The following is a 26,984-nucleotide window of genomic DNA, read 5'->3' on the forward strand; positions in this document are numbered from 1 at the left end:
CTCCTGTCACATGATGTGACTGCACAGTCCTCCGCTCGCACTGCAGCTGCGCTCGCCCTGCCGTGTGCCAGTCAGATTTTGTCTCTTTTTGCATCACTTTTTTCTGGTTTAGCTCTGTTGGCTTTAAATGGAGTTGTTGATAAACTGCCATGGTACGAATGGATAATGGCAATTCATTTGGTCACCTGGACGCATTACTTTGTTGGCTTATCTTTTATTCTGCATGGTGTGCTTTGGGCAAGGAAGGAGTTCTGGTGTGAAAGTCTATTCTGAGGTGATGTTACTGCCTAAATAGCTACAATTTAACTGTATTTTAAAGAAAAAAAAACCAAACCCACCCTCCCTAAAGCATGATACAGCTATCAGAGTCTTATCACAGAAATCTGTGTGTTGATGTCTTTTTTTGATAGAGCTTTTCATAGTTTTTTTTCATGGAAATGTTCGGTTGGAGCAATCTCTGTAGAAGGAAAACCAGGACCTGTACATGCAAGTTTTATATTTTCTCCAATATTCTTGTATAAGGACATTCTGCAGACTTGGCTTTTTGTAGCCGAGTTGCTCTCTCTAAGCCCAGAATCACAGAATTTTCAGAGTTGGAAGGGACCTCTAGAGATCATCTAGTCCAACTCCCCTGCTAAAGCAGGATTGCCTAAGCTCTGTTCTGGATATGCAGTTTTTCAACGGGCTACAAACAGAGGTATGGAACAGGGTATGTGTTTCAGCAGAAGGAAGCAGTTTAAAGGAGTGGACCAAATTGTGTGTGGGAGCTGGATGGAGGGTCAAATAGAGGTCTCTTTCTATAAAGTATGTAAGTTAGTTGCCAACACAAATATTACCTAGCAGTTTACATGTGCTGAGAGAGCGCAGCACAGCACTGCAACAGGAGTAGAATAGAACAACCATCAATCGTTCCCTGAGGATGTCAGTCAAGAAAGGAAGTATGTGATGCCAAAAAGCCTGGATGGAACAGCAGGTTTAGAGGACTCGTTGTTTGAAGTATTTTTAATTATTGCTATTATTATAATGGAACACAGACTAGACTCTGAATTTCTTAAATATAATTAAAGCAGAAGTCAGCAGAGGGATTTCTCTGCTGTGTGGCAGAGGAACGGTCCAGGAGCAGTTCCTGCTCAGGAGGGTGAATTCCCAGAGTGATGATGCTCCCTGTGCAATTCCCGAGTTTGCTGGCAGCTTACCGCCAAACACCAGTTTGGAGGGAAGAAGTGAACTGAACTGATCAAAAAGCTTTCCCCAGCTTGTACTGCATTCTCTCTTGTCAGAGTAAGGTTCCAGTTGGAAAGCAGCCATTGACACCTTGGCTGAGAATGCTAACAAGATGCAGAGTGTGATGATAACTGCCCTCCAGATCGGACGCTGTCCTCAACTGCCACTTGGGCCATCTTGTAAATAATTTGACTTGCTAGAAAGAAGTCTCTCCATCACATTAACATTAAGCTACATTGTATAGCAACCGTTCAGTTTTGAATTCATGAGTGTACATCAGAGAGTTAAAACATCAGTCTTCCTCTGAGTAAAGAAAGAAAAAAAAAATCTAACTCAGATGCTTTTCAGGAACTTGGCCGCTCAGATGCAAGAGGCATGTGCTTTTCCGCCCTGCTTTAGGTGATGGCTTAGTGCAAGGGGGCCCAGATTTGGCTCAGTCAACAGTTGTGTTGGCGTCTTGCCATCGAATGTGCATAAAATGGAGCTGACTGCAATTCCCTCCTCACTCTAACATGGAGGGGCAGCCCAGAGAGACCTGAGGCCCCTGTATGCCTCGCTGTAGGTTGACTTGCTATGAGGGTTATACTGGGATGTGCAATCCCTGCAGCGTAAACTGTTGTATTGTGACTTGATCATTGCTTTTGAGTCTCTGGATTATATTTTGGTGTCTTGTCATAACTAATGTGTTTCAACCTTTGTTGTGCCTGTACTTCCAAAATCTTTCTCCCTTCTCACAGTGGCTTACGTGCTTTTCCAGATGTACAAGGTTCGTATCTCATTTGCAGACTCTTCCTATGATTTCGTGGCTTATGTGCATTGCCACAAAATCAAGATAAAACACAACTGGCATTTTAGCTGCTCCAAGAACATTGTGTGTAAATAAACCACTAAATAGTTTAGCTTGTGAAATGTAAATACACACAGCAGCTGATGGTGTTTTTCTATCTCCCTTCTTCCCCTCCCACCCCTGCCAAGAGTAAGCTAGCCTGATGTTCTTTTTTCTATTGCTCCTTCATACAATGCAAATGACAACTAAGTACCATGTAGGTGGTGTGCAGGCACCACTACAGATTAATGATTTGGATTTGGATGAAAGGAAACACTTGCTTCTTCTTCCACATTGCTTCTGAACCATCTTCTGGGGATTCCTGGACTCTGATGACCCAGAAACTCTGCCTCAGTCTGACTTTGAGCTTGAGCTCATTTTTAGCAGCAAACTAGTTAAGTCAGTAGAAGAGCAGAGGCCCAACTGTGATGACATTTTTAGCCTTTGCCCTTTGTTCATCCTATACACAAAAGGTCATGAACTGCAGTGAAAGAGGGATCACAGAGGGCGCAGAATGGACAAAGGTGGAACAAATTGCTGGTGGCAGAAACATAAATAAGAGAAGCAAAAGTTTTGTATTATGAACATGATTGAAAAAGGCCACGTGCATCCCATGGTGATATCGTGTCTCTTGTATTTAGAGTCCGCCCATAGTGAATTTAGAAGAGTCTGCTGGTGAGGTGTGGCTTAGATGATCTCCATGTAGAGGGCAGGAAGGGACAACACTGTTTCTGTGGTATGATGTTAATGAGCAGCTCTGCGTTGTTCTGGGAGAAGAGATGCCAAAGCTGCGGTTCTGAATACAGACAGGTGTGCTTTAAGCAATAAAAGGATTTTTAAAGACGTAAACCAAATGAAAAGTCCTATTCTATCGACTAAGCACTTGTTTGAAGCTAAAATAATAGGACTGACGCTCATGCTGGATATTCAAACTCATGTGACTCAGAATGGAGTTGAATTTCTGGTGCTGGCTGTTGCCCTGCAGGAAGTCTTGAGACTGTTCCTGCTGAGATGTCAAAGGTAATGCAGCGGTGGCAGCTCACGTTCACTCTGGGGTCTCAATATGAGACGGTGTTTGCAAATCCTTTGGTCTGATAGGTTGAAGAATGAACTATGCATTCAAGTCAAGTATTAATTTTTCAGTTTGCAGTAGTTAAATAAAATTCTTGTATAACTGTGTGCTTGCTGTCTGTCATTTCTACCTGCTATAGCAGCGTGCATCTGGAGAATTCTGCATGCGTGTTTTTATCTTGTTTTCTTATATATGCCCTTTCCCCTTTTTTAGGAAACAAACTTTATGCAAATGCACAGTCAGGCTTCCTATTTTTAATTCTTCTACAAGCAGCTTTTAAATCATGTACCAAGTGTTGCTGTAGGGAGAAAGAGCCTGAAGATTATCTAACTAGTGATGTTCACAAAACTCAAAGGAAGAGGAAGAAAAATGACCTGTTTAGGGCATCTATTAAAGGAAAGGACAGACAGAAAATAGTCGTTAGGTTTTGTAGGAGGCATCTGGCCAGCCAGTCCGCATGTGTGGAGCCCTGGGACAGGTGAAGCAGTTCCCTTTGCTGGGTGGGAGAGCTGGGGTTACTGGGATGGGTAGGGAAAGGTCAGCAGGGCCGCATACGGGTTGATGTGGGACCAGGCTTCCTCCCCCTGTAAAAGAGAGGATGACTGTTTGTACACGAATGTGTGGGCTAGTGTCACAGGCTTATCTGGTTTTGTATGTTTGTTTGTTTGTTTTAAATGTCTTTCCTCTTGCTTAATCTTCAGAGCTACTACTACTTCTGAAAGTTAGCTACACAATTGGTATGTTTTAGTAGGAAAAACACTTTCTTGGTGAATTCCCAATTGTAGTAGAACTAGTTGCATTTGCAGGTCATTCTCAGTCAGCCACGTGGTAACAAAATAGAAGTTTTTCACCCTCCTAGTTCATGCTGCATTTCTCCTTAGTGCCCTTTTGAAATAAGCAAACGTCCAGGCAGACAGAACATGATTTGACCAGCATTATCAGCTAAATAAAACAGCTACTTGTTTCTCTTTCTTAATTTATACTGTAAGTTGCTTTTTATTGTGGCGTTCAAACAATGTCTCCAAAGCCTGGGTTCTGCCCAAGTCCTTTTCATTGTGTATTCCCTGTGCATGTTTATACAGCAGTGAGCACAGCTGGTACAGAAACAATCTAGTTATTCTTTAAGCCAGACCTGGCCATTGCTGTCCTCCTGGACTACAGACCCTGCCAGGAGTGCAGGAGTGGTCTCGGAGCCTGCTCGCAGATGCCTCCTGCAGCGTGCAAGCGAGCTGCTGTAAAAGGAGCTTGGTACGTCTGGAAGAGCTGCAGCCACTGCAGTGCAGACATGCCCTGAGGTGAACAGTGGTTGGGGATGAGAAATGTCTGTGTTTGCTTCCAACTTTTACTGAAAACCTTGGAATAATCAAGAAATCTTTTTTTTTCCCCCTATGTATTTTATAAAGAAATGGTCTGAGATATAACTGCTCCTTGCTGTTCCCTCTGAAGTAGGGAAGCAGTCTGTGAAGCTTTTGGTGCCTACAAGCCTGTGTGTATGGGGGTTGTTAGTTATTTATTTCAGTGTTTTGTGAATAGATCCGAGTGGTGTCTCAGGAACTTCAGGACAGTGGCTCTCAACAGAGAATTAGGTATCCTGTTGAGAGGCATGAATTTGGGTTCTAATTAATTTTGTGTTGTCTGAGGCTCTGTCAGGACTAGCACTGAGCAGATTACATGGAAATGCACAGATGGTTTTCCTAAAATGTGCAGTATAGCTTTGAAAGAAAACACAAGAGGCAAGTGCGCCAGTCTGTAGAAGAAAAGGTAGACATCTTGCTTGACGAAGGCAAGATCAGATGCTTCTTGGTAGAGACTCAAGACATGATGGTACTAGGCTTTGGGTATGAATGATCAAGACTTTAGTTTTATCTGTGCTATTAATTTGCAGATAAGAAATAGATACCAACCAGGCATCTGGCTTTATATCACATCCCCTTTGGCAATGATGCTGTAGGAGATGTGTCAGGATGAAAACTGAAAAGAGAGCTGGTCTCTTTGACTCAGGGTTTGAGATCTTTAAAATCCTGATAGATTGGAATGTATTTTCCATCATTGGTTTCTGTGGAAAGCAGGTCTAATAATGTCTTAGTTGGGAGAAATTCCTGTCTCAAGATAGGTGTGAATAGTGTGTTTGCTTTTGCTTTTTTGGTTACCACTTGCCTCTCAAAGTAAGCAGTGGGAAGCCTTTGAAAAACAGAGTTTATATTTCTGTGCTGTGATTTCTTGATTAAAATGGTAAAACTATCCATGAAGCTGCGAATCAGGATGCAGCCATCACTTACCCTTACCATTAGTTCATGTGTCTAAGCACATACTTCCTGCTCAACTCCAGAATTTTAATATTAATCAGAGCCTCAACTGTAACCCCCAAGCCAATTGTGTTTGATGCGAGCCGTGAAACTCAGCAAGAGTTTAGGACTTGTATTTGATACAGCAGCTCGCTGTTCTGTATTACATCTGTCACAGAAAGTTCTGATTCTCAGGCTAAGGGTTAATTGACACAGTAAACCCACCCTGGTTCACTGCTTGGTTTGCAGTTTGCTGTCCTCAGGTGGGTGGGCGAAAACAAGAGCATTTCTTCCAAAAGAGAGAATGTTCTTCCTCTCCCTCCTATCCCCATCCCCAACATTAACCATACTGGATTGTCCTATTAGATTTGCATCTGCTGTCCTGTTCAGAAAGTCGTGTATGGGTTATTTAAGGGACGGAGCTCAAGGCTCAGTAATGAAAACGACTGGTGCCTGAAATAAAATACAGATTCTCGTTCTAATTTTAGCAAAGAAGCTTCACTGGGTCACATTGATCAGTTCTCTGCATTGTAATAAATTTGTTCTTGTGCATAGTGTGAATGTTTAACATCCAAACTTTATCTTTGGAAGGCTGGAACACCATGGAGATCAGTATTTGTAAGGTGTGGGAAGTCACCTGTTAAATGACACAAGTGACGTGTTCTGATTTTTGTAAGAGTTGCTTCTGAAAGATGTGCTCGTGCTTATACTTACAAAATCATACATTTTTTTTCTGAAAGCGATAGTTTAAGGTATAAATGTCTAAAGATTTAAGACTAAATTCTTCTGGTTTCGAAGTAAGAAAGACAGGTTGTATATGATGGATGTGAAGTATCTGTACTCCATACTGCTTGTGTTGAGCACTACGGACTCTGATTTCCTTGGTAAAATACCAGACAGAACAAATGTGCCGCTAAAGTCTTTGTAGTGAGATTGTTTGCCTCTACTAGTACAAGATGAGAGTTTTAAGTCTAATGCTGATGCTCTAGTAGAGGTTCTTTCAATTGACCATTTAGGTGAAGTAGATAAAGCACTGCTGATAGGTACTCACAGCTTTTATCCTCTAAATACTGAGCTGATGAGGCTGTGCAGGTTGACTTGAAGGCAGGAGACACTGACGATTCCATAACTGAGCAGAAGCAATGACTTAAAAAAAAGGCAGATGGGTTTTACCTGCAGATGTTCTGGCAGGAGGTCAAGGTGCCTTGTCCAGCCAACTCGGCTATGCAGCTCTAGGAAACTGCCCCTCGTTCTACTCGTTTATTCACTCCTAACTTCTCCCTGTGTACAGCATACCATACAGTTACAGTATCACTACGTTTTCTGTGCAGTGAGGTTTTATTTCTTTGTAAGTGTCAGGTGTGAAGTTACGAGCACCCCATTCTACCAGGCAACTGAATGGCAGGTTATAGTGATCCTGGCAGAGTAATAGATCTGGCTAAGGAGATGTGCATGTAATACAGTTATTTCACATACCTATGCTTGACTTTCATTGTCAGCTTGATTTCCTTGAACCACAGTATTCTTCAACTGTTCACAAAGCGTGCCTTGCTTTACAGGCCCGAGTCCGAGCACAGGGCCAGTAGGCATGCCGTTGACTTCAGCGTTCTTTTTCCCTTCCAGCTGAGCCTGGAAAACCTTAGCCAAAAGACGGCAAACCACAGGGAAGTGGAAACGTGGGTGATGTAAGTGACACATAACTTTAAAAATACTGGCTAGCATCATGAAATTTCCATCCCTTTCCCATACCCCTCCTGCTGCTGCATTTCAGCTCCAACTGCTTTGCATAGTCTTGCTATCCTCTGGGATGCTCCTCTGCCCTGGGTGCTGCAATGGGATGAATTTGTAAAATCTATTCATGTATTGTACTAAGCAGACCTGGAATTGTGTGTTCTTAGAGTGTCTTGGAAAGGACCTGGCACGCAAAGTGCAGTGCTTGACTAGCACAATTTTTCTGCCTTGTGTGGCCTGAGGAGTTGGCAAAATCTTTGACAGAATAATAAGTTCTGCTGGAAGTCACCATTTTCTGACTTATTTTAACAGTCTTTTAAACCAATGTTTCACTGTCTCCTTTTGCAGACTCTGGAGATTGTTTTTTTAACATGTGCTCCTTAAGAAAAAAAAAGAAAAAAAAAAAGTCATGCAAAACAGCCCAACAGTTTCTTTCACATGAAAGAAAGCAAAAAGCATCAAACACGAGAACCAAAAATTAAGTAGGTGATATTTCTAGTATAGCTGGGCTGTCAAAGCTGGGACAACTGTCTGTTTGCAGAAGAGGCGCACAGATCTGTGGGTTACTTGTAGTATCAAAGAGAAGGAGAGGTCCACGTTGTGGATGTACTATTTTATTTATATTTTTCATTTGGAGCTCAGTGGCCCCTGAGGAAAGGGTGATGTCAGTAGCTGTATTCCTCCCTTTGCGGTGCCCACTTGCTGTTTCTAATAATAATTCTTTCTCCTGTCTGTAATGCTGCTGCATTACAACGCAGTCTTCAGTGCAGGGAAGACCTCCTCCTTTCCTGAGCTGCTCATGATAGTAGTTCTTTCTTTGTACAGCACCAAATACCACCCCCTCCGGAGCATGATAAGCCAAAACCAGTGCATGACATAACTAATTTTGTTTTCCTTCTCTGTCAGCTGGAAAAGCCAGCTTCACCTATCATTTAACGGCTCCTGTTGTCCTTTTTCTTTCCATCTTCCCTTCCCATCTTTCCTTCATATTCAGGCATGTGCTGTGACTGAGTGAAACCAGGGTTTAAATTGCAGCAGCGCCTGCTCATGTCTGTAACCAAAATGCTTCTCTGAATTTGAGATCTGTAGAAGAATTACCTTCTGGCAGCTTTTCTAAAGATGTCTCACAGAGGGAAATTGTCATGCTTATTACTACTCTGCTTAATTCTTCATTGCTTTTATTTCTTTCTTGGTTGAACTCCTTATTTCTTTTCCTGATTATTTTTTCCTAGAAGGAAGACTCTGCCCATGATGTGAGTCAGTCTGAATATTTTTATAATGTATTTTCTGTATGGTGTTATTCTATAATCATCATGAAGATAAATTTGACATGTAGTGAGTAAGAAGCCAGTCCGTTCTGAGCAGTCCGTTCATGCTTACTTTTAAAGCCTAACCTTCAAGGATTTTCAATAGGACTTTCTACGATAGCATGTACATGTGTAAATACACTAGATAGTTTAGAAATACTCCTGTTTTCTGAGTGCAATATGTGACAGAGCCAGATGGGCCTTTAATTACCCTGCAAGAGAGTGAAACTTGATCTCATCCACTGTCACTGTCCAGAGTTGATTATTTGGAGCTACTCTTTCTGTCATCCCAGAGGTGTTATGTCTGTTGTGTCTGTTCTATCCCACAGGCAATTGTGCTTGCATCTTCAGGTCATTAAGAACAGAGATAGTTTCGTAGTTGTGTGGATAACACACAGGGTTTCATTTCATTCTACTTTAACTGTGATGTAGCTGTTTATGTACTAATGAAATAACTTTTCATAAGCACCCAGAGTCGTCTTCGTTCATTCTGATGTCTTAGATCAAGTGTTTTCTGGCCACCTCCCTCCCTCTTAAAGCATCAGTAGAAAATGAGATTAATTTTTGTGTCTGTCTTACTGTTTAGGTGCTTAAGGTTTAGCAAGAGGGATACCATCAAAATGTTAGAGAAACAATGAGGTTGGGCTAAGCATGTCTGAAAAGCTGGCAGATACAGTTTTTACAGATGATGATGCAGGGCAGAGATTTTTGAGTTGCTCGTAGAGAGTTCTGTTCAAAGCCCTTTTTAGAATAAGCATTAAACGTGTAATTCAAAGCATGCTGATGAAAGTATGCAGTGAGTGTTTTATTCCGGGTCTAACATGCAAGTCTTTCTTTCACATAGTATGAAATACATATGGCAATCCAGATTGGAACCAGGTAGAAGGCATATTTGGCATGCTGAATGGTAGGGATGTTTTCATGGCAGCAACTATCGTAATGAGGTTTTTCAGTTTACTATTATTAGCTGTATTTCAGTCGTTTTGTATCAACATCCTATTGCTGAGTATTGGTTTTAATGGAAATTGAAATACTGAACAAACTTAGAAGTTTTAGCAGAAGGTCTGTGAAAATTTTGCCATTACACACACACAAAAAGTTTGAGCTGTGGTACCTTAATGATACAAGTACATCTCTGTTTTAAATCACTGTTTTGGTCATGGTCGGTAATAGTCCTTTACAATGGTAACCTTCCCTAGAACACTGAGAGCACTCCATGTTTATGATGGTCATCATCTGCTTAAATAATTTAAAATGTAGTGGTAATAATATGCAGTGGAACTGTTACATTTTTCAACACAATCTAGTTCTTACTGTCTTTGCTAAGTTAAACTGGCATACAGTAGTATCAGAAGCCTTTTATTGTTGTAGTAAGATACTGCCTGGTAGACAGGCACTGTATACGTAAAACCCAAAGTAGCTTCTTGCAAATGAACCTGAACTTTTTGTAAGATACTAATTTTAGAGGACACAGGGTTTTGGTGTCTTCCCCCTGAACTAATTATCTATCTCTGCATTCTAATTAATTTTTTGTTCTCCCATCCCTTCCGTTCATATTTGTGTTTCTGGTCCTTCATGGTTTTTTTGGGGGGGTGTGTGTTTTTGGTTTTGTTTTTTTTAGGTCCCTGCTTTTTTGTGCTTGTGGCAGCTTCACTTTAAAGTGGAACTTGATCAGGCTTTGATCTCTAAAGCAATACAAGCTAAAGTCTACATGTATGTATATACATGTTAGTCTATGTGGTTTTTAAGACTTCAGCTTACTCATTTGTAGAATGAAGATGTAATTTTGCAGGTACTGTAGTTTCACATCTTCTGTGTGGAACATTCTGTTTTACCAGGAGGGATTCTTTTCTGGAGATAAGTTTGAGTGACTAAGACTTGCTTTTTGAAAGAGAGGAAATGAAGTTAAACCCCTGACTATTCTACTAAGTGTGCTCCTTTTGTATGCTTCTGCATGTAAGCTTCTGCCTCTTACTCCTCACCCTGGCTACATAATACCACATTTTAGCCTAAACTCAGGCTATTGGTTGCCTTAATACCATCAGTGTGGCTTGATTGCAACATACATTTTTTTTATTTCTGAACTGGTAAATAAAGGAAAAACTGAATGTCTTAGTGGAGTGTCTCCAGTGTATACTAATTTTTTAGGTCTGCGTGGCATGTCAGAATGTGCTTAAATGTGGTTTGTTTCCTAGGTTCCTTCACCAGCAGTCTCTGATTAGAAGACAGGTTGTTCCCTCTGCTTTTGGCAGTTTCTTTCCATGAGCAGAAAAGGTGCTTTTGCCTTCTGCTTCAGAATGGCTCCAAACTTACATGCTGATAGCTGCATCGGGAGGCTGAACTTGCATAATATTCTCTAATGTTTTGTTTTCAGTTTGGTAATCTCTTTTTTTTTTCCTCTTTTTTTTTTTTTTAAATTTCTTCTCTCAGTTCTTCTAGCTTTCCACAAACCAGTATTGTGCTAAATATTTAGGAGCTAGCTGGGCTTGGAGTAGGCGTTCAAAATACATATGCCTTAATTGTCTATAACCTGAAAGAGGCTTTTTCTCCTTTCTCTGCAACAAGTATTTTTCCTGCCTTCTGATACCTTTCAGATCTGCAGGCAGTGAATTTTCCAGCATGTCTTTTATTGATTGCATAAATGGCCCTCTTCGCAGTGGGTCTAGCAGACTCCCTCGACGTGAGAACTGCAGTAGGTTTTACGTGCCTGCGCCAGGGCTGACACGGATTTGGCTGGGCAGTGGTAGCAGCAGTTGGGTAGTTGGGTAGTAGAACTCAAGGGTAGCACACAAAAAAAAATTGACTTTACCATTAAATTGAAGGAATGTTACACAGACTGTATGAAACATACTTTGCAATTTAAGCAAGCTCCTCAATTTTTCGAAATGTATCTGAAGCTGCTCTAGAGTGCCTGGTCCACCACAGCGCAGCGCTGCAGAACCCAAGGGCCTCACCGCAGGATTTAGGTCACCCTTGCTGCGGAGCTCACAGGACCTGGGGTATTGTCCCTCTGCTGAAATTCCTGAATCACCTCCTGGCTGCTTCTGACATCTGTTTTTTTAGCTCTCACTGTTCACTTCGATTTCATATGTTGGTGCTTTAAGTACTCGGTGTTGTACGTTTCATGCTGTGTGAATGTGAATGTTGAGAGATTTCAAACACAGGCTGGTCCTTCACAATATTCATGTTGTGCTTGCTAGGCTCATACCAACAGCTTTGGGCGTCTGGTTGGTATGTTTGAAGTCTCTTATACTGTCTGGCACCCATTTGCAGTTACCTGACAATAAGTAGATACTTCCTACCTTTTTCTGGAACTCTTCAACAAGCGGTTTGTGCAGTGCAGCCCATGTTCTCGCACCAGTGCTCTAGTGCACTGTCTCGTGGGTGTTGAAAAGACACGTGAGTGTGTGCTGCATCTTGTTGAAACTGGGAAACCATGAACCTGCCTGGTTGGGAGGATATGCTCATTAACTGACCCCCAAAAGCTGTGGGGAACTGCCAATTTCTTCTGCATTTGGTAGGCATGAAGTGTTTGTTCAGGGAAGTATTTCTAAAGTCTGTTTGGTTTTTGTGACGATTGATGACAGATACTTCAGGGTACTTTCCAGTGACCCTAAGGAATTATCTTTGCTATTTCCTGGCTTGAATTGGGACTTGTAGGTAACTATTTATGCAAATAGCATCCAAACAGCTTCTGCACAAATGGAAGCTTGTTGCTTAACACAAGTGCTTACCAGAACTGGTAGAGAAGTAGCTGAAAGTAAAAAAGCTCTGCATTTGCCCAGTTGGAGGTGTGTTTATCTTGCACTAAAATTCTTAGAGAGCACAGAAGAGCCAAAGACCCGGCAGACATTTTCAGAGGAGCGTATTTTGTTGCTGCTGCTGAGAAATCTGTAGCTCACCTTTGGATGATCAAAAGGATCGTTTTATATCTGTATGTTCTAAGCAAGATTTTAAAAGCCCCTCTGCCTTTATAAGCTTTTGTATTGCCTTACTGACCCAATGCTAGGATTACCTACGCTATATCTTGTTTTTTTGTTCAGGTGATTACTGTACAATTAGACATTTTGCTCATATGAACAGTAAAAATAGATCTGCAGGTATAATTGTGGGCAGTGCAAGCCATGGAATTAAACAGTCATGAGGAAGTAGAGAGGAAGCAGGGTATTTTTTAGCATTCTGTCTAAAATTGCTATGTTTTAGCAATAGCAACTAGTGAGCTAGTGCTCAACAGTTGCAGAAGAATATGAAATGTAAACAGGATTGAGGCTAGTCTCTCTAAATACGGCTGCAGGATAAACACCTCTGCAGAAAGGCAAATTTAGAGAGGATTTCTTTGTCCAGGTATGAAACCCAAGTACTGTTTGTTTTACAGTCCTTTTGTTGGCGGTTTTGTGTTTGTGAATACAGTCCTCAGTTATTTTATGACTCTTGTACCCTTTTATTTTTAATTTTGGTCTGTTAACTAGTGCATTGTGCAATAATTAGTCCCATGCTTTGATTCTCAGCTGTTATTTTTAATGAGTCTTGAGAAGAGTAACCTGTGGGAGAATTGCATGCTCTTTGTTACCATCCCCATGGACCTGTACATGCATCTAATCTGGATGAGTTCATAGTAGCCCTGAATTTTTGAGTAATATAGCTATTTTTTTCTTCATAGGACTGAGTTTGCCCTAAAAGAAATCATGTCATCAGGAGGAGCTGAAGATGATATTCCTCAAGCAGAGAGAAAAACAGTGACAGACTTTTGCTACTTATTGGATAAATCTAAACAGCTATTCAATGGCTTAAGGTTAGTGCGTTTTTGACAGTATTCCTTCAGAAAAGCATTGGAGCATACGCTTTGGTGTGAGTGATGCTGAAGTCAGTTGTACAATGAACATTTTGAACTCAAATGCATAAGTCTCTTTAGGAGAGAACAATGTGCACTGATACATGTGTAGGTTTGGATCATGTATGTAAGAAAGTCTGTAGGAGTAGAGGTTCACGCATTTCTTCTGAGACAGTAGGGAAGGAAATGTGAGAAAGGTGAGCTGAATGTCTGTCATGTCAATTAACAGTAAGCTAGAAGTTGGAAATTCTGTGAAATTGTTAGAATTCGTACTGAAATGTTGTGTATGAAGTATACAATTAAGGAGTAGGTGTAGCTGTATACAGTCAACAGCATGCAAGTCCAAAACCCCACAGTCTCTGTTCAAAAGAAAAAAAAAAAAAAACAAAGGGAATGAGAAGGATCGGCCTAGGTGGGAGGAAATGGGGGAAATGCGGGAAGGGAATGTTTTTGGGGAAGAAATTTAGAAAGTAATAAACAGAAACATACAAACCATAGCCTGTATTTGCCTGGTGAAACAAATGCTTAATCTGAACTGTGGAGAAAGACAAAAATCTGCATTTATCTGCAAAGCATCTGCAATAACATCAGAAAGTCTAGCTGTTTTGTTGGCACCAATAAGAAGGGGAATAAGAGTAAGGGGAGTTCACGGAAAATAGTTCATGTTTGGACAGTGATATAGGCATCCTGTTTATGTCAATATACGCTGAGTTAAACAGTATGTATTCAAGAGCTGTTTTATTTCTAAGCTTTGCTGTAGAGTCTCTTTATCAACATGGGTTTTAGCTCGTATCTTGTTGGCAGTTCAGCCTCTTACTGGTTTCTGAGTAATACTGTATGTTTGGGCCCATATAGCTTGCTGTTATTCAAACACAGATGGTTAGCAAAGATGTTTTTAATTCTTTCCCCCCTGTCCCCCACTATTGATAATCCTTTCCTGTGCTTTAGAAGTTGATTACCAAATCCAAAACAAATAGTTTGTGCTCCAAAGTCTGAATGGTAAATGGGCAGTATAGACAAGGAGTTCCTGGTGATTGTATTCAGCACTCCATGAAACAGAGTCTAAAGCAAAAGGATTGAGATCTTGAGGCTAGGATTTCCAGGACCATCTACGTCATTACCTTGGCTTTCTGATACAGCTTGCTTGAAATTTTGGCCTGAGTCACTGAAGAGTACAAATTAACGCGGTTCAGATCTGGATATGTGATGCTCAAGTTCAGATCACAGAGATGGCAGAGTACCTACAGCCACTCTGTCTTTTCTTGCGGGCATGGAGGGAGTGAGTGCTTGTATCAGATTTCCAGATGAGAGATGTAGTTTCCATGTGTGTCCATGGTACTTTGCCAAAAAGAAATCCTCTTATGCAGCTAGATGAAAAGAAAATGGGAAATACCTTTGGGTGAAATCTGGGCACTAAAAATAGAGAGATGGGCTTCAGCAACCAGCTCTGCGGTGTGAAAATAAGAACGTACTGGAACAGGAGCCTGCCTCTGTCTGCTGTAACTTGACACAATTAACGTAGTTGCTTCTTGCACCAAAGATGATGATGGCCTTTGCTGCTGTGTTTTATGCCGTTCTGTTGTCCCTACCATGTTTCATGGAAAAGAAGTGATGGGGGAGGGAGAGGAGAGCAAAGATTTCCTTCCTGAAACCTCCTCTGGGCACTTCAGCTACAGGGAACTGAGCCTATAGCTGTGTTGGCAGCTGCTTAGCTGTTGCTGCTGCCAAAAATACAAGGGCTCAGCCTGCCACGTCTTTGTTTCAGTAGCATTTCCTTCCTCTCTTCCCAATACAGATGCCAAATACAGCATTTGAGGAAAACATATGATGATCTGCCAAGGTTGCTGCTCCAAAGTATACTTCGTGCTCGCGCTACCAGTGATGCCATCCTTTTGGGGCCGTGCCTGCTAGAATAACTTAGAGGGGAGGTTGTCTTTCCAGTGTCTGTACTCCCTTTTTGAACACCCTGAGCTACAAGTTAGAAACAACTTAGTGAAGTATGTTCCAATTGCTCTCTTCTCTTTCCCCAGTCCCACTTTCTTTTTTCTTGGAAAAGGCTGGAAAGAGGGAGTGTGTTAGGAAGCAGTTTTTCCTGGTGCACTGTCACCAGTTATTATTTTCTTTTTAATGTTAAAAAGTGCTTAAATGTTTTTGGTGTCACAGAGAAGCTTGAAACTTTAAGAAATGAAAAGACTTTCCATATATATCCTACTTTCCCAGATCATAAGGTCTTGTTGCTCATTGGGCAGGCTGCAAGAATCACGACTGCTGTCCTTTCGTGGGAAGAGGTGGTAGCGTTTACCCATTTATTTTGTAGACTTCTCATAAGATGCAAGTAGAACCTCTTAGTTTTGTTCCATGCTGCTGCTGCTGATTTAGAAACAACAGGACCCTGTTAGCTTCAGGTAATGCTGCAGGCTGTACCCTGTCTGGTACTGGGAAGGGACTGGCTTCTCACACCAATTGCATCAGTGATGCCGGTTATTGTGAGGGCTACTGGTGTGCCCACTGTCTTCATGGGTTTTTAGAGGCGATGGGAAGCTGCACCACGACACCATTATCCCACTGCTGCTTAGGCTCCGGGAATAGGAGCCTGTAATTACTACAAGCCTATGAACATAAAAGGTAATTGTCTTTTTTATCACTTGTCAAAACTGTGATTGTATTTAAAGCTCTGAATGTTAAACTTACAGTTATTGTAACCTTCCTTTTTTGAAGTATACTGCTAAGTCCCTAGGACTTTCTCAAGATCTTTACATCTCTGGAAGTTGTCCCTGTGTGACAACTTCCATGTGGTGCTGGCCAAACAAACCTCAGCACCTTTCATTGGTTTTCAGCCAGTATTATCTGGCTTCTGCTAACGGCATGGCTGAAGTGAACTACTGGCAGAAAATGTATTCTGAGCATATAAGTAGTACTGGTCTTTGCTAAGACTATACAGTGAGGATTGGATAAAATTCTGGACTCTCTGTGGAATTTATCCACCAGGCACTCTAGTGTGGCAAGGGAACCAGTCTTCTGTGCCCAGTGTGAGAAACCCATCCTTTTACAACACCTGAGTTGATGTCTTCATGTCCACTTTGGGATGTTTTAAGAGCCAAGACATTGGAAGCAGTTTCCACTTGTTGTTGGAGGCTGTTGCGATGAAGCGTGTAACTGTCTTCCTTGTCTGGATAGAGCTGTACTAAATCAAAGCATCTCCATTCCCTCCTCTGCATCTGGGTTCCTTCTTGCTGCTGCTTCCTCCCTCCTGTAGAGCTGATGGTGATCGGTAACGGCGCGTGTGAGTACCCCTGCCTCTGCCTGTTCCGTGCCCAGCAGCCTCAGCCGGGCGCACTCTGGAGGAAGATGAGGCTCTCGCCTCTTTCTCTCCATGTTGCTCTAGTATCCTTCTGTAGATCTGGAAGTAGCAAAATCTCTTGCTATAACGTAGGTCTTTTGCTCTCAAGTTGAGTGTGTATTTGCACCTGGATCATATATTCCCTGTCTCTTTCAGTGGGAGGAGCTGTATTAATAATCCACTCTGCAATCAACCGAGTCTTTAGTATTCTTTTGGGCTATTTCTCACCAAATAATGCAGATCCTCTGCTCTGATTAAAAAACCTGCACTACATATCCTCTTTTGCTTATGCATCCGTTTTCTCACAGCAAAATTTCTTGATACGTGGGAGCAACGTGCCTGATGTTCAGGACACAAACCAGTAAATGGATGGCAGCAACGGCAGCTCTTGTCTGCAAAAATCTGTGGTGAAACCACGGTAATGTATTGTCATAAATGAAGTTTTATTGCAGCCATGTCAGAATACTATCAAAAGAACAAGTGCTGCTGTCTGTTTCCATGGAGATCTTTCCTGTTCCCTGGGGAGCCGCGGAATTGCATGGTATTGTGCAGCTATGCCAGCTGCAATTAGGCGAGCGCGTGGCTTGAGGAATATGCATGTGGACACCCAGCAGCGACTGTGGACAGCAGCGGCTGAACACGTGTACACTGCGCTAACAGAGGCTTCTTAAAATGCCACTAATTTTCTCATATTCAAAATAAACGCAGCACCGCGAGTTGGACTAGGTTCTATAAGAATGCTTAGGCTCCTACAGAGGAAGGTACCGAATCGAGGGGGTGCCAGAGGTGCGCAAGGGAAGATGGCGGGTGAGGTGTAAAGAGTGTATTAGCTTACTGATGAGGGATATATGCATAAGCATGATCAACAAATAGTTACTGCTTATTTCTTAATTTGTGCACATACCTACTTCTCAATGTTTGAGAGAAGGCGGCTATGTTTTCTTGTTTCCTTGTGTTAGACCTTTGCTCAGATGTCCTCAGCAACTTGGCCTTGAAAACCCAATTTACTAGCGGTAGGGTGTTTTGAGTCAACTTGCTAATTCAGTCATTCTTGAAATTAGTGCCAGGGAACTTTGATTTTATTTATTTTTTTAAAATTATAAATTTTAGTGTTGTTTTGTATTTGTATTCACTTTTTTTTTTAACATTGAAACTTGTGAATGTGCTAATTAAATTTAACACTACCTCTTGCTGTATCAAAGCTTGCAATATATCTTAGGCATGTATTTGGACAGTTTCTTAACTTCTTTTGTTTAGCTAAAATGTTTATATCTATTACAACAACAGAAAGTGTGAAATCCTTTGTTGCAGTAAATGCTTTAAATTTGCATGTGTTTGTATCAAGCTATATTTGGATGAAGATGTTGGTGCCCCGAAGCACATGTTTATACTCCTGTTTACCCCTCGATGCACCAAAGTATGTTCCAAGATGTTGAGCAGCCAATTGCAAGTTTGAGAGGATCTATTTTTTTTTTTTTTTTTTTTTTCCAAAATCCTGCCCAGGTTCCTTGCCATCTTCACAGAATAGCAGCAGCAAGTACTGGAATGGTTTTCCAGGCTGGTAAGAGTCAGAGCTGATAAGGGATTCATTTTACGTGTAGTAACTAAGCTAGGTCCCTTCGAGCTGTGTGGGACGTACAGTTGGCTGACGAGTGAAGAAATATTAATTTCCTTTTCTACCTAGGGTGCTGTTAAAGCAATTACAGTTAGTAGAAATGCGCCAGTACGTGGCTTTGGAAATCGTAGTGTGCTGCTTTGCTTGTCTTGCTCCTCCAGAGGACATGGCATGGATTCCAAAAGGTGAGGTTTCCCTCAGTCTCGACCTCCCAGGCGTGGAAGTGGAATACGCTGCTTTTCTGTGCCCGTCTGGGTGTTGGATGGTATGTTAACCAGCACAGTGATTCGAAAGAGCATTCCCTGAACAAATCATTCTTGAATCAAACACCAGATTATGAAAAACACTGTCCTGAAAAAGCTGTTCCACTTGTAGAGTTGTATACCTCCCTTGAATCAGATCTGTATAGATTTGTAAGCAGCAGTGAGACTGAGGGTTTTTGTGCTCAGTGAGACTGAGGGTTTTTGGACTTCTCTGTCGGATTTGTTCCAAGACTCAAGTCACTCACAGGTGACAACCTTCTGTTAGGTTGAGAGCACAACCTTTTAAAGCTAAAATCCTTAGGACTACACCATGGTTATGGGGTGGAGCAAAATGTATCACAGTGTGGAAATAGAGTGGAGGGATGAAAGCAGAACTGAACTGGGTTGACTAACTCGCTGTACAGCCCTGGGGACAGACATGAAAAAAACAGAGGGTCTCAGGTTCTGACGTATCACTAACTATGAGTTAGAGGGTGACAAATGTTGTGGTGATGATGTAACCTGACCCAGTGAATGTTAGCGGTGAGCATCCACATGCGTGCTTGACCTGGTGACATTTGGATGGCTGATTTATGTATGATGTTATAGGGTCTGTTTCTGAAACATGGTGAACAGCCTCATCCGTTTAAAAAAGATTATTTCCTTAATGAGTGGCAGGAAATACTATCAGTCTAAATGAACTAATTTTGATTAGATTATTCTACTTGCTCTTGGGTAGGGTTTTTTTTTTTTACTATGGTATTTTAAGAGTCCAATTTAGCTTTCTGTGCATAGAACCATAAAATTACTTATCTTCTAGCAAGATAGTAAGATGTTTTCAATCACCTGTTGAAAAATGCATGTAGGATCACGGTCATTCCTGTTTGGAGTGATTCTTTGTAGGCCTGTTCTGATGCTGTTGAGAACCTGTTAACATTGAGGAACCTTGATAAAGGCATGTTTACAGGAGTTAGCATGGATTCCTTTTTGTCCTTTAGACTGTATTTGTCCATAAATACCAATGGTTTTTGCACACATCCAATCACTTGACTCATGTTAACCCACTCCCGGAGAGCACTGCTTCCACCCACTGCTGTTCTGCATGTTGGAGTAACCGTTCCAGAATCCCAGGCACAACTGGAGAGAACAGCTCATGTGTACAGTGTGTCGTATGTTCTTAATAAATGCCATATAAATACACTCTAAATTATCATATGTTTCACAACTAACTTAAAAGAGAATGTCTACCTGCATAACTGGTGGAAGCTGTTGGACGGGACCAATCTTGTTGAATCTTTTGGGGAGGGAGGGTCAACCTTTTGTAAGGGATCTGTGCAGGGGGACAGTCAGTCTGCAGCTGGACAAGCGCTCTCAGGTAGGACATTAAGGATTGCGGATGTTGGCTGGCAATAGAATAACTAGAATAACTCTGCTGTTCTTTGAGTAAGCAATTGAATTACGGTTCTTGCATTTGAAGGTCTAGGTATTGTCTTAGTAGGAAATGTTTTACTTCAAAAAATCACGGTTAAGCTGCACACCTTTGGTTTGACATTATAGTGTTTGTGTGTGTGTGGCAGCTGCAGAGCTCAGGCAGTTTGAGACACTGGCTGTCTCTTGTCCCCAAACAGTAATTAAATGTAGGCAATTGCTTGCAAGATTTGCAGAATGCATAGGACCTTTATTAACACTGATAACTGTAATCCTTTTGCATTTGAGGAGTGACTAGAGAATTCGTCTGGAAGTAGGAAGCAATAATTAGGAGACAGCACTGAAGAATTTTTTCCTCCCCCCAATACATGCTTGCTCATATATATGCAAGTCTTTTCTTGTATATACGTTAACTGAATATGCTGTCTGGGTTGTGGAATGTTTTTAGGGATACTATGGTCAGATCTTGATGCGTGTGCTTCCCACAAGCTAACTGGGACTTCCTTGCAGATGCCAGTAACAACGGGTTTTGAGAAACCACATGAATCATGGTTCTTGTAGTTCTGGGTGCAGGCAGGGTTATAAAGCATTTCAAGTCAATTCTGAACAAAGCTATTCTGACATTGACACAAATACGCTGCTGTCATGCTGGGCTGACCGAAATCTACTCTGTAACTCTGCGTTTGTCACTTGTCTGTTGCAGGGATTTACCTCAGTACGGGCAAAAGCAGTGGCAATCCTATTTCGGGCGAACATTTGATGTTTACACCAAACTCTGGAAGTTTCAACAGCAACATCGGTAAGGGGATGTTGTAGGCAAACGTGTTCTGTGGATTTAAGTGCAGCTTTAATCTCTGGTATGCCTGGGGGCCCCAGCGGAGATTGAGATTTCACTGTTATTCAAGCATGAAGGGAGGGAATAGCCACTTCCTGGAGCGCACACAGTCTGATGAATTAAAATGTTGCAGCATTTTCAGTATGACTTCTTTAACAAAACCTTTTGCTCTACTTGAACGTGTGTTGCTGTAATATATTACCAAGGAGAAGCTGGGATGGTGGCTTCTGCAGTGCAGAACCCATCTGGAATGGTGTGAAGCGTTTTGCTGCAGCGTGGGCTCCGATCTTTCACACCTTACATTGGCTGCGTAGTCTGAGTGTTCTCCTGGGAAGTTGTGACCTTTTGTTGTTGTATTTTGTGCAACATACTTATGTCTAGCTCTTGCAAGTTTATGCAAGAGAAACGGTCCTTGTTCTGGTGTGCGTATGCAGCGCTGTTGGCTCTGTGAAGGACTGCGACTGGGAATGCCACACCAGTAATAAAAGCTGAATTTGGCCCTGCAATGGCTTTTTGTCTTGTCTGGTGTGATGTTCTGAGAAATTCTGGAATGCCTTTTAATCTCTCTTTTCTCTCTTGCGAAATAGACAAGTATTGGACAATCGGTATGGGTTGAAGCGGTGGCAAATTGGGGAAATTGCTTCCAAGATTGGGCAGCTCTATTACCATTATTAGTAAGTAAGCACAGAAAAGGATTCAGTAGGGGAATGCAGTGTTAGTGGCAGCTCCATGCCAAACATCTGGATACTCAGTCAGGAGAAATCAATGTATCAGTTGAGTCATGACGCCTGTTTCTGAATGAGAAGGCCCTTGGGATTGCATGGGGGTGCTGCAGAGAAAGGCACCCGTGAGCCCCATCCCACGTTGCTGGTCATGTTGATACTGCGTAAGGACTTATCTCCTGCCTCAAGTGTCTCAGAGTCTTGCACGCGTGCTGCATTTGACTCTTGTGCAAAAACGTGATTTACAAGTTTGGGAGCTTAATGTTCCTTTAAACTCTCGAATTAACCTGTCACCTGCACATATGGGTACAAGATGGGCACATTTGATTGTTATCTGAAATGGAATCCAAGCTCTGAAGTCTGTCTTCCCAGCAGGCACAAAGAATGACAGTCTGGCTTTCATACGATGTTACTTGAGGAGGGAGTTTTGCCATTGATGCGCAAGATGGCTGAGGGGGCAGGAAGGGAGGGTTTGGCATGGATTTCCATCTGAAGCAGTGAGCTAATCTGATTCTTCCTCTGCAGCTTGCGCACTTCAGAAACCAGCTATCTCAATGAAGCTTTCTCCTTCTATTCAGCAATTAGGCAGAGGTCATACTACTCCCAAGTCAACAAAGAAGACAGGTATGTCTGAATGAATGCCCTTGTTATTTCAAGACTACAATGGTGTGGGAAAGCAGCAAATAACTATAAACTGTAGGACCATAACTGGGATAAAATCAGTCTTGTTGAAGGAAGTTTCTTTTAATCCTCCTGCCGTGATTAAAAACCTCAGTAAGAGGTTTGCTGTATCACCGGAGGAATATTCTGTTACCTGGTCCTGGCTAGAAAGCTATTAGCCCCAAATTTTTGTTATTTTGAGTCCTGAGCAGTATCAGTGCTGGGACCTAGTATGCTGTGGCTGGAAGATAGCTCTGTTGGGCTGAAGCTGAGGAACCTGTTTGATTCTCATCAGGCTTTTCAGGGGAGCATCAGTTAGTACTGCAGTACAACAGCCCTCTGTAACTGACTGGGACAAGGTCCAAGAGCTTCGGGAGGCATAACATCTTCCTTTTAAGACGCTATAATGAGAAAGGTACACTCAAAGCAGGGCTGTGTTGTGGCAGTGCAGAACATGTGCTGCCTGCCAAGAACATAGACAGTTATAAATAAGAATAGGTAGAGAACTCAGTTCTGGATCCTGATCTTACATTCTAGCCAGTAAACTTGGGTTCCCTCATTAAAGTTAAAGAAGAAAGGATCTGAAGTCATCATCAAGATAAATGCAGAAGGTTAGTTAGGGAGTTTCCTGCCAGCCATTCAAGGATGTCTGGACTTAAACTAATTGCACATCTCTAGTCTTGCTGATGTCTAAATGCACCTGTGTGCCACAAAAAGATGAAAGTTTCCCTGCTGTGTCCCGATACCTGTTGATCCTATTATCTTCTCTCTTCAAAATCTCTCAATTTCAGTCTGAGTGCATGAACTGTTTCAGACAAGGTAGGATTGACCAAGCATGTTTCTAGATGTTGTCAGAAGATTTTAGAAATGAATGAGTAATTATGGGGCTATGCTGACTTGCAGATCTCTAAGTTGTCGCAGGTGGGCGAACTCTGAGCCAGCTGTGATTATTGTGTGATGCAGTGGGGTCAGGTAGTGCCCATGAACTGCCAAAAGGCTTGAAGAGCCCGTGATTATATCTGGCTCCCATGCCTGTTCTCCTGTAAGGAGACTGTGAGGAAGGGGGAGGCTGTGGGATTCTTGATTTATATTTTATGTCCCTGTACTCAATTTTAAATAAACCTCCAAGCAGCCAGGTAGCTATTCATCTCCATGTGGATTCAGTTAGAACTCTTAATCTGTGGAGTGTTCAGCCTTGCTCTGGTCTTAAACTCCTCCTCTCCCTTACCCCTGTTGACTACCTGTGTTCTATTTAATCTCAGATTTGGCTGTGGTGTTTTTGTTGTTGTGTTTAGGCCTGAATTAGTGGTGAAGAAGCTGCGTTACTATGCCAGGTTTATAGTGGTTTGTCTCTTGCTCAACAAAATGGATGTTGTAAAGGACCTTGTAAAGGTATGTTAAAATTACGATAGAGGAGATAAGGGGTGGGAGGTTGCTGGTTATTCAGGGCTTTTCTCCTAATTAAGAAATCCATAATATAGTCTATTTCAGTTGTATTACCACTCAGTAGATCTATGATCTTAGCTGCTGCAGCAGCATAGGGGTTTTTTTTGGTTTGGTTTTTTTTTTCCCCCTCATTTAATTGCTTGTGCTATTGGATGCTGCAGAAGGAAGGAATAATATGGCTAGAGCTATGGAAAGATTCAGTATGATGTGAACATCTGGCTAGAGAAGAACTTTATATAGTTAGTTAGGAATAAACTGTAAGATGCATGTTATTCATCTGAAAATGTGAGGGTCATCTCATAACTCTGAGTACATCTTCATTCCTGTAGTGGATTTAGGACATCAGTGGGATGTCCCCCAGCATGTCTTCATGACACACTGTTGCTTGGAAAGCCAGTGTCTCCTAGCTTGATGTTGATCTTATTTCTCTTCCCTTCCAAACTGCTATCGCTCTGTCCCACGTCTAGAACACATGCTGAATACATTTTGCACCTTCCAGAGACCCATTAAAATTAAACCTTGCTAAATGAGGTAGAAATTACAATGAAATTGGAGAGGCTGGGTCTGCATGTGCATCTGCTGTGGGAGCAAAGCACCGAGTGCCCATAAACACAAGTCTTTTGGTACAACAAATAGTGTACAGGCCAATGTTGATCATTGCTTTTCTAGTATATCTGACATCCAACAAATAGAGTATCTTCTGTGAATCAGGCATTTGATAATGGCACTTTAAGCTCAAATTATTTGATAGCATTGTTTGAACACCAGATAAAAATATTCCAATAGCTGCAACCTAGACAGGGGCATACCCTTTAACTACAACAAAGGAACAGCGTGCTTCCCCTGACAGCATATGCTTCCCAAACCCCTCTAACAACCTTGCTGCAAGCAGCTTCTGGTATTGACAGTTTTGTGTAGGTTGCATTACTGTCTTTGTGTCTAAGCTTACTTGAACTGCTAGCTTAGCTTAGCAGCAGCTAAAAAAGCCATACCATTCACATTCTCAATGTATTTAAAGTTACTTGTAAGCTGAAATTTGAGTCCTTGGTATCCATAGCTTATGGTAATAACCAGTGACATAGCTGTATCTGAGTGGGATAGTTACACTTAACTCCAGATATTCTTTGCATTTGTACCTACTTAAAAGACACTTTGCATTGCCAAAACGCAGTGTAACATTGGCATTCTGTCTCCTGAAAGAGCGTGTTTTGGCTGGCATGTTAGTCATAAGCGTTCTGCGTATGTTCTGAAGTAATTTATTTTTTTATTATTATTCTTAAAGGCCAGCCCAGCTAACCAAATTATAAAGTTACTGACTGACTGTTAAGCTCTCAATTTAAGAAGTCACTATGTCTGTCTTTGAACTTTTTACATCAGGAGCTGTCAGATGAAATTGAAGACTACACTCATCGTTTTAATACTGAAGATCAGGTGGAGTGGAACCTGGTTCTTCAGGAAGTGGCAGCATTTATTGAGGTGAGAATACCATTCCCTTTTAGTTGTTAGTTTCAAAGTAAAATTTTCTGACTTGTTCACCAAAGTGCTCCTCTATGTGGTTAGCAGGTGTGCCACGTGCAGGGGCCGCATTCCTGTCCAATTTAACCATTGAACTGTGTTCACTGTAGCGTAACAGCGACAGCCATTAAAGTGGCTGAAGAGTCAGACCTGGTCCTGTAATGTATTGGAGACAGAAGCAAGAAGCTGAGATACACTTTACTGGTTTTGCTCTTGGTGCTCAGAAAATGCTGGAATTGAAAGCACAGCAGATATCACGGTCAATAATTTGGAGAGACTGGCAACTCTAGTTCTGTTGGGGAAGCCAATCCAATTTGCTGATGTTTTGATTGTGTTTCAAAGTGTACTTTGGAGTACTGGTCTATCGCGCTGGCAGTGCATAAACAGTATATAATGGAAAGTACAGTGTAAGCATGGCAGTGAACTGATAGGCTCTTAGCGTAGTTGTAATGTGACCAACTTTTGAAGCTTGTTAAAAGGAAAGTAGATTTTTTTTATTCTGTCAAATGAGACAGTGTTCTACTTTCCTCCTTTTGTACAAGATGTCACTGTGTAACATGAGTATTTAAATATTGCCAGAATGGATGGCAGCATTATTGTTCGCTCATCTCCTTTTGCTATTTATTTCTAGGAAGGAAAGGCGAACTAAAATAGTGCAGGGTTCTTCTGTATTGTAGGAATGTTTAGTTTATTCTGTGTGAATTTGTAAGGTTGTTGATGGCATTTGGTTCCTCAGGTATAGAAAAGGTGAAGCAGAGTTCATGTCCTTTGAGGAACTATGTTTTTCTGTTTCCTGTACCTTCATGTGCTCGTACTATGTATTTGCTTGCAGACCCTACAAGCTGTTGCTTTTGCAAGTGGTAAGGCATTACTCTGTAGCCTGCATACAAATGTATGGATGGCAAACTAATTTTAAAAATCTGCCTTAGTTATGAAACATTTACTGTAAGTGACAAGACCTTTGGACTTCTCTCTGACTGCAAATCTGTATGTTTTCTTGAATTCCTGATTTATTCTGGTTGCTTTTTTTAGGCAGACCCTGTCATGGTTTTAAATGATGACAACACCATTGTAATCACCTCTAACAGGCTTTCTGAAACAGGAGCTCCGTTGCTAGAGCAGGGAATGATAGTGGGACAGCTTGCTCTTGCAGATGCGCTGATTATTGGGAACTGCAACAACCAGGTAAAAGAAATTCCAGGGACTTGGGTTTGTATCTTTGGAGTTCAGTGTCCTTCCCCCTGTGACATCCCTCTGATCATACAACAGAGATTCCAATAGAGGTGAACATTAAAATATTTTGATTGTAATGTTTGCAGTGGCAGCAAGAAGAAGAGGTTCTCAGAGGTAAGAGCTAAAAATGAAATGTTAGATATTAGACCTGTGGCACTGACCTTTTGTTGCTTATATTCATATACTGGATTGTTCTTAAAATTCAAGCATGAGAGGTCTCTGGGATATGTCTGGAAAAAGCTGGACTTAGGCTTTGACAGGACATACTCCAGCTTGTTGCAACTTGAGTTGCAACAGGAAGGGGTTTTCAGAAGATAGTCAAGATCTTGTTCTTTAGATGATGATGATAGTGAAGTTGTACAGACTTCATGACCTCTCTGAGCTCTTTTTCAGGAAAGCAAGGAAGTTCTATCAAAAACTACAGTTTGTATATCTTTTTCAGATTTTAGCTAAATTCATAGTATGTAGTGGTTTCAGCACTTGATTTGTAAACACCCCAGAGAAGTCTGTAATTTGTGAAGTAGGGGTCTGCACTACAGTAACTGGTCTGGTAGACTTTGTCCTCTGTGAGCTCTTCTAAGTCATTCACAGGTCTTTAGAGATTCAAAGATGACACTGACAGATCCCATAGAGACAGAATGTGGTCTATCTGCTATGCAGTGGAATCTCTTA

At 41.6% G+C, this 26,984-nt stretch overlaps 1 protein-coding gene across 1 annotated transcript in view; it reads left to right on the forward strand.

The window, feature by feature from the left end:
* Nucleotides 1-26,984, forward strand: part of SCAI (suppressor of cancer cell invasion) — a gene marked incomplete at both ends in the record, with an annotated part of 42,823 nt that overhangs the window by 2,275 nt on the left and 13,564 nt on the right. Inside the window, 7 exons of the mRNA XM_082492820.1 lie at nucleotides 13,106-13,237; nucleotides 20,605-20,700; nucleotides 21,324-21,410; nucleotides 21,984-22,082; nucleotides 23,414-23,510; nucleotides 24,942-25,040; nucleotides 26,112-26,264. Of these exons, the coding sequence (XP_082348946.1) occupies nucleotides 13,106-13,237; nucleotides 20,605-20,700; nucleotides 21,324-21,410; nucleotides 21,984-22,082; nucleotides 23,414-23,510; nucleotides 24,942-25,040; nucleotides 26,112-26,264 (763 nt within the window). The remainder of the gene's footprint in view (nucleotides 1-13,105; nucleotides 13,238-20,604; nucleotides 20,701-21,323; nucleotides 21,411-21,983; nucleotides 22,083-23,413; nucleotides 23,511-24,941; nucleotides 25,041-26,111; nucleotides 26,265-26,984) is intronic.

This window comes from Vanellus vanellus (genome assembly GCF_965231255.1).
Source record: "Vanellus vanellus genome assembly, chromosome: 18".
Lineage (NCBI taxonomy): Eukaryota > Metazoa > Chordata > Aves > Charadriiformes > Charadriidae > Vanellus > Vanellus vanellus.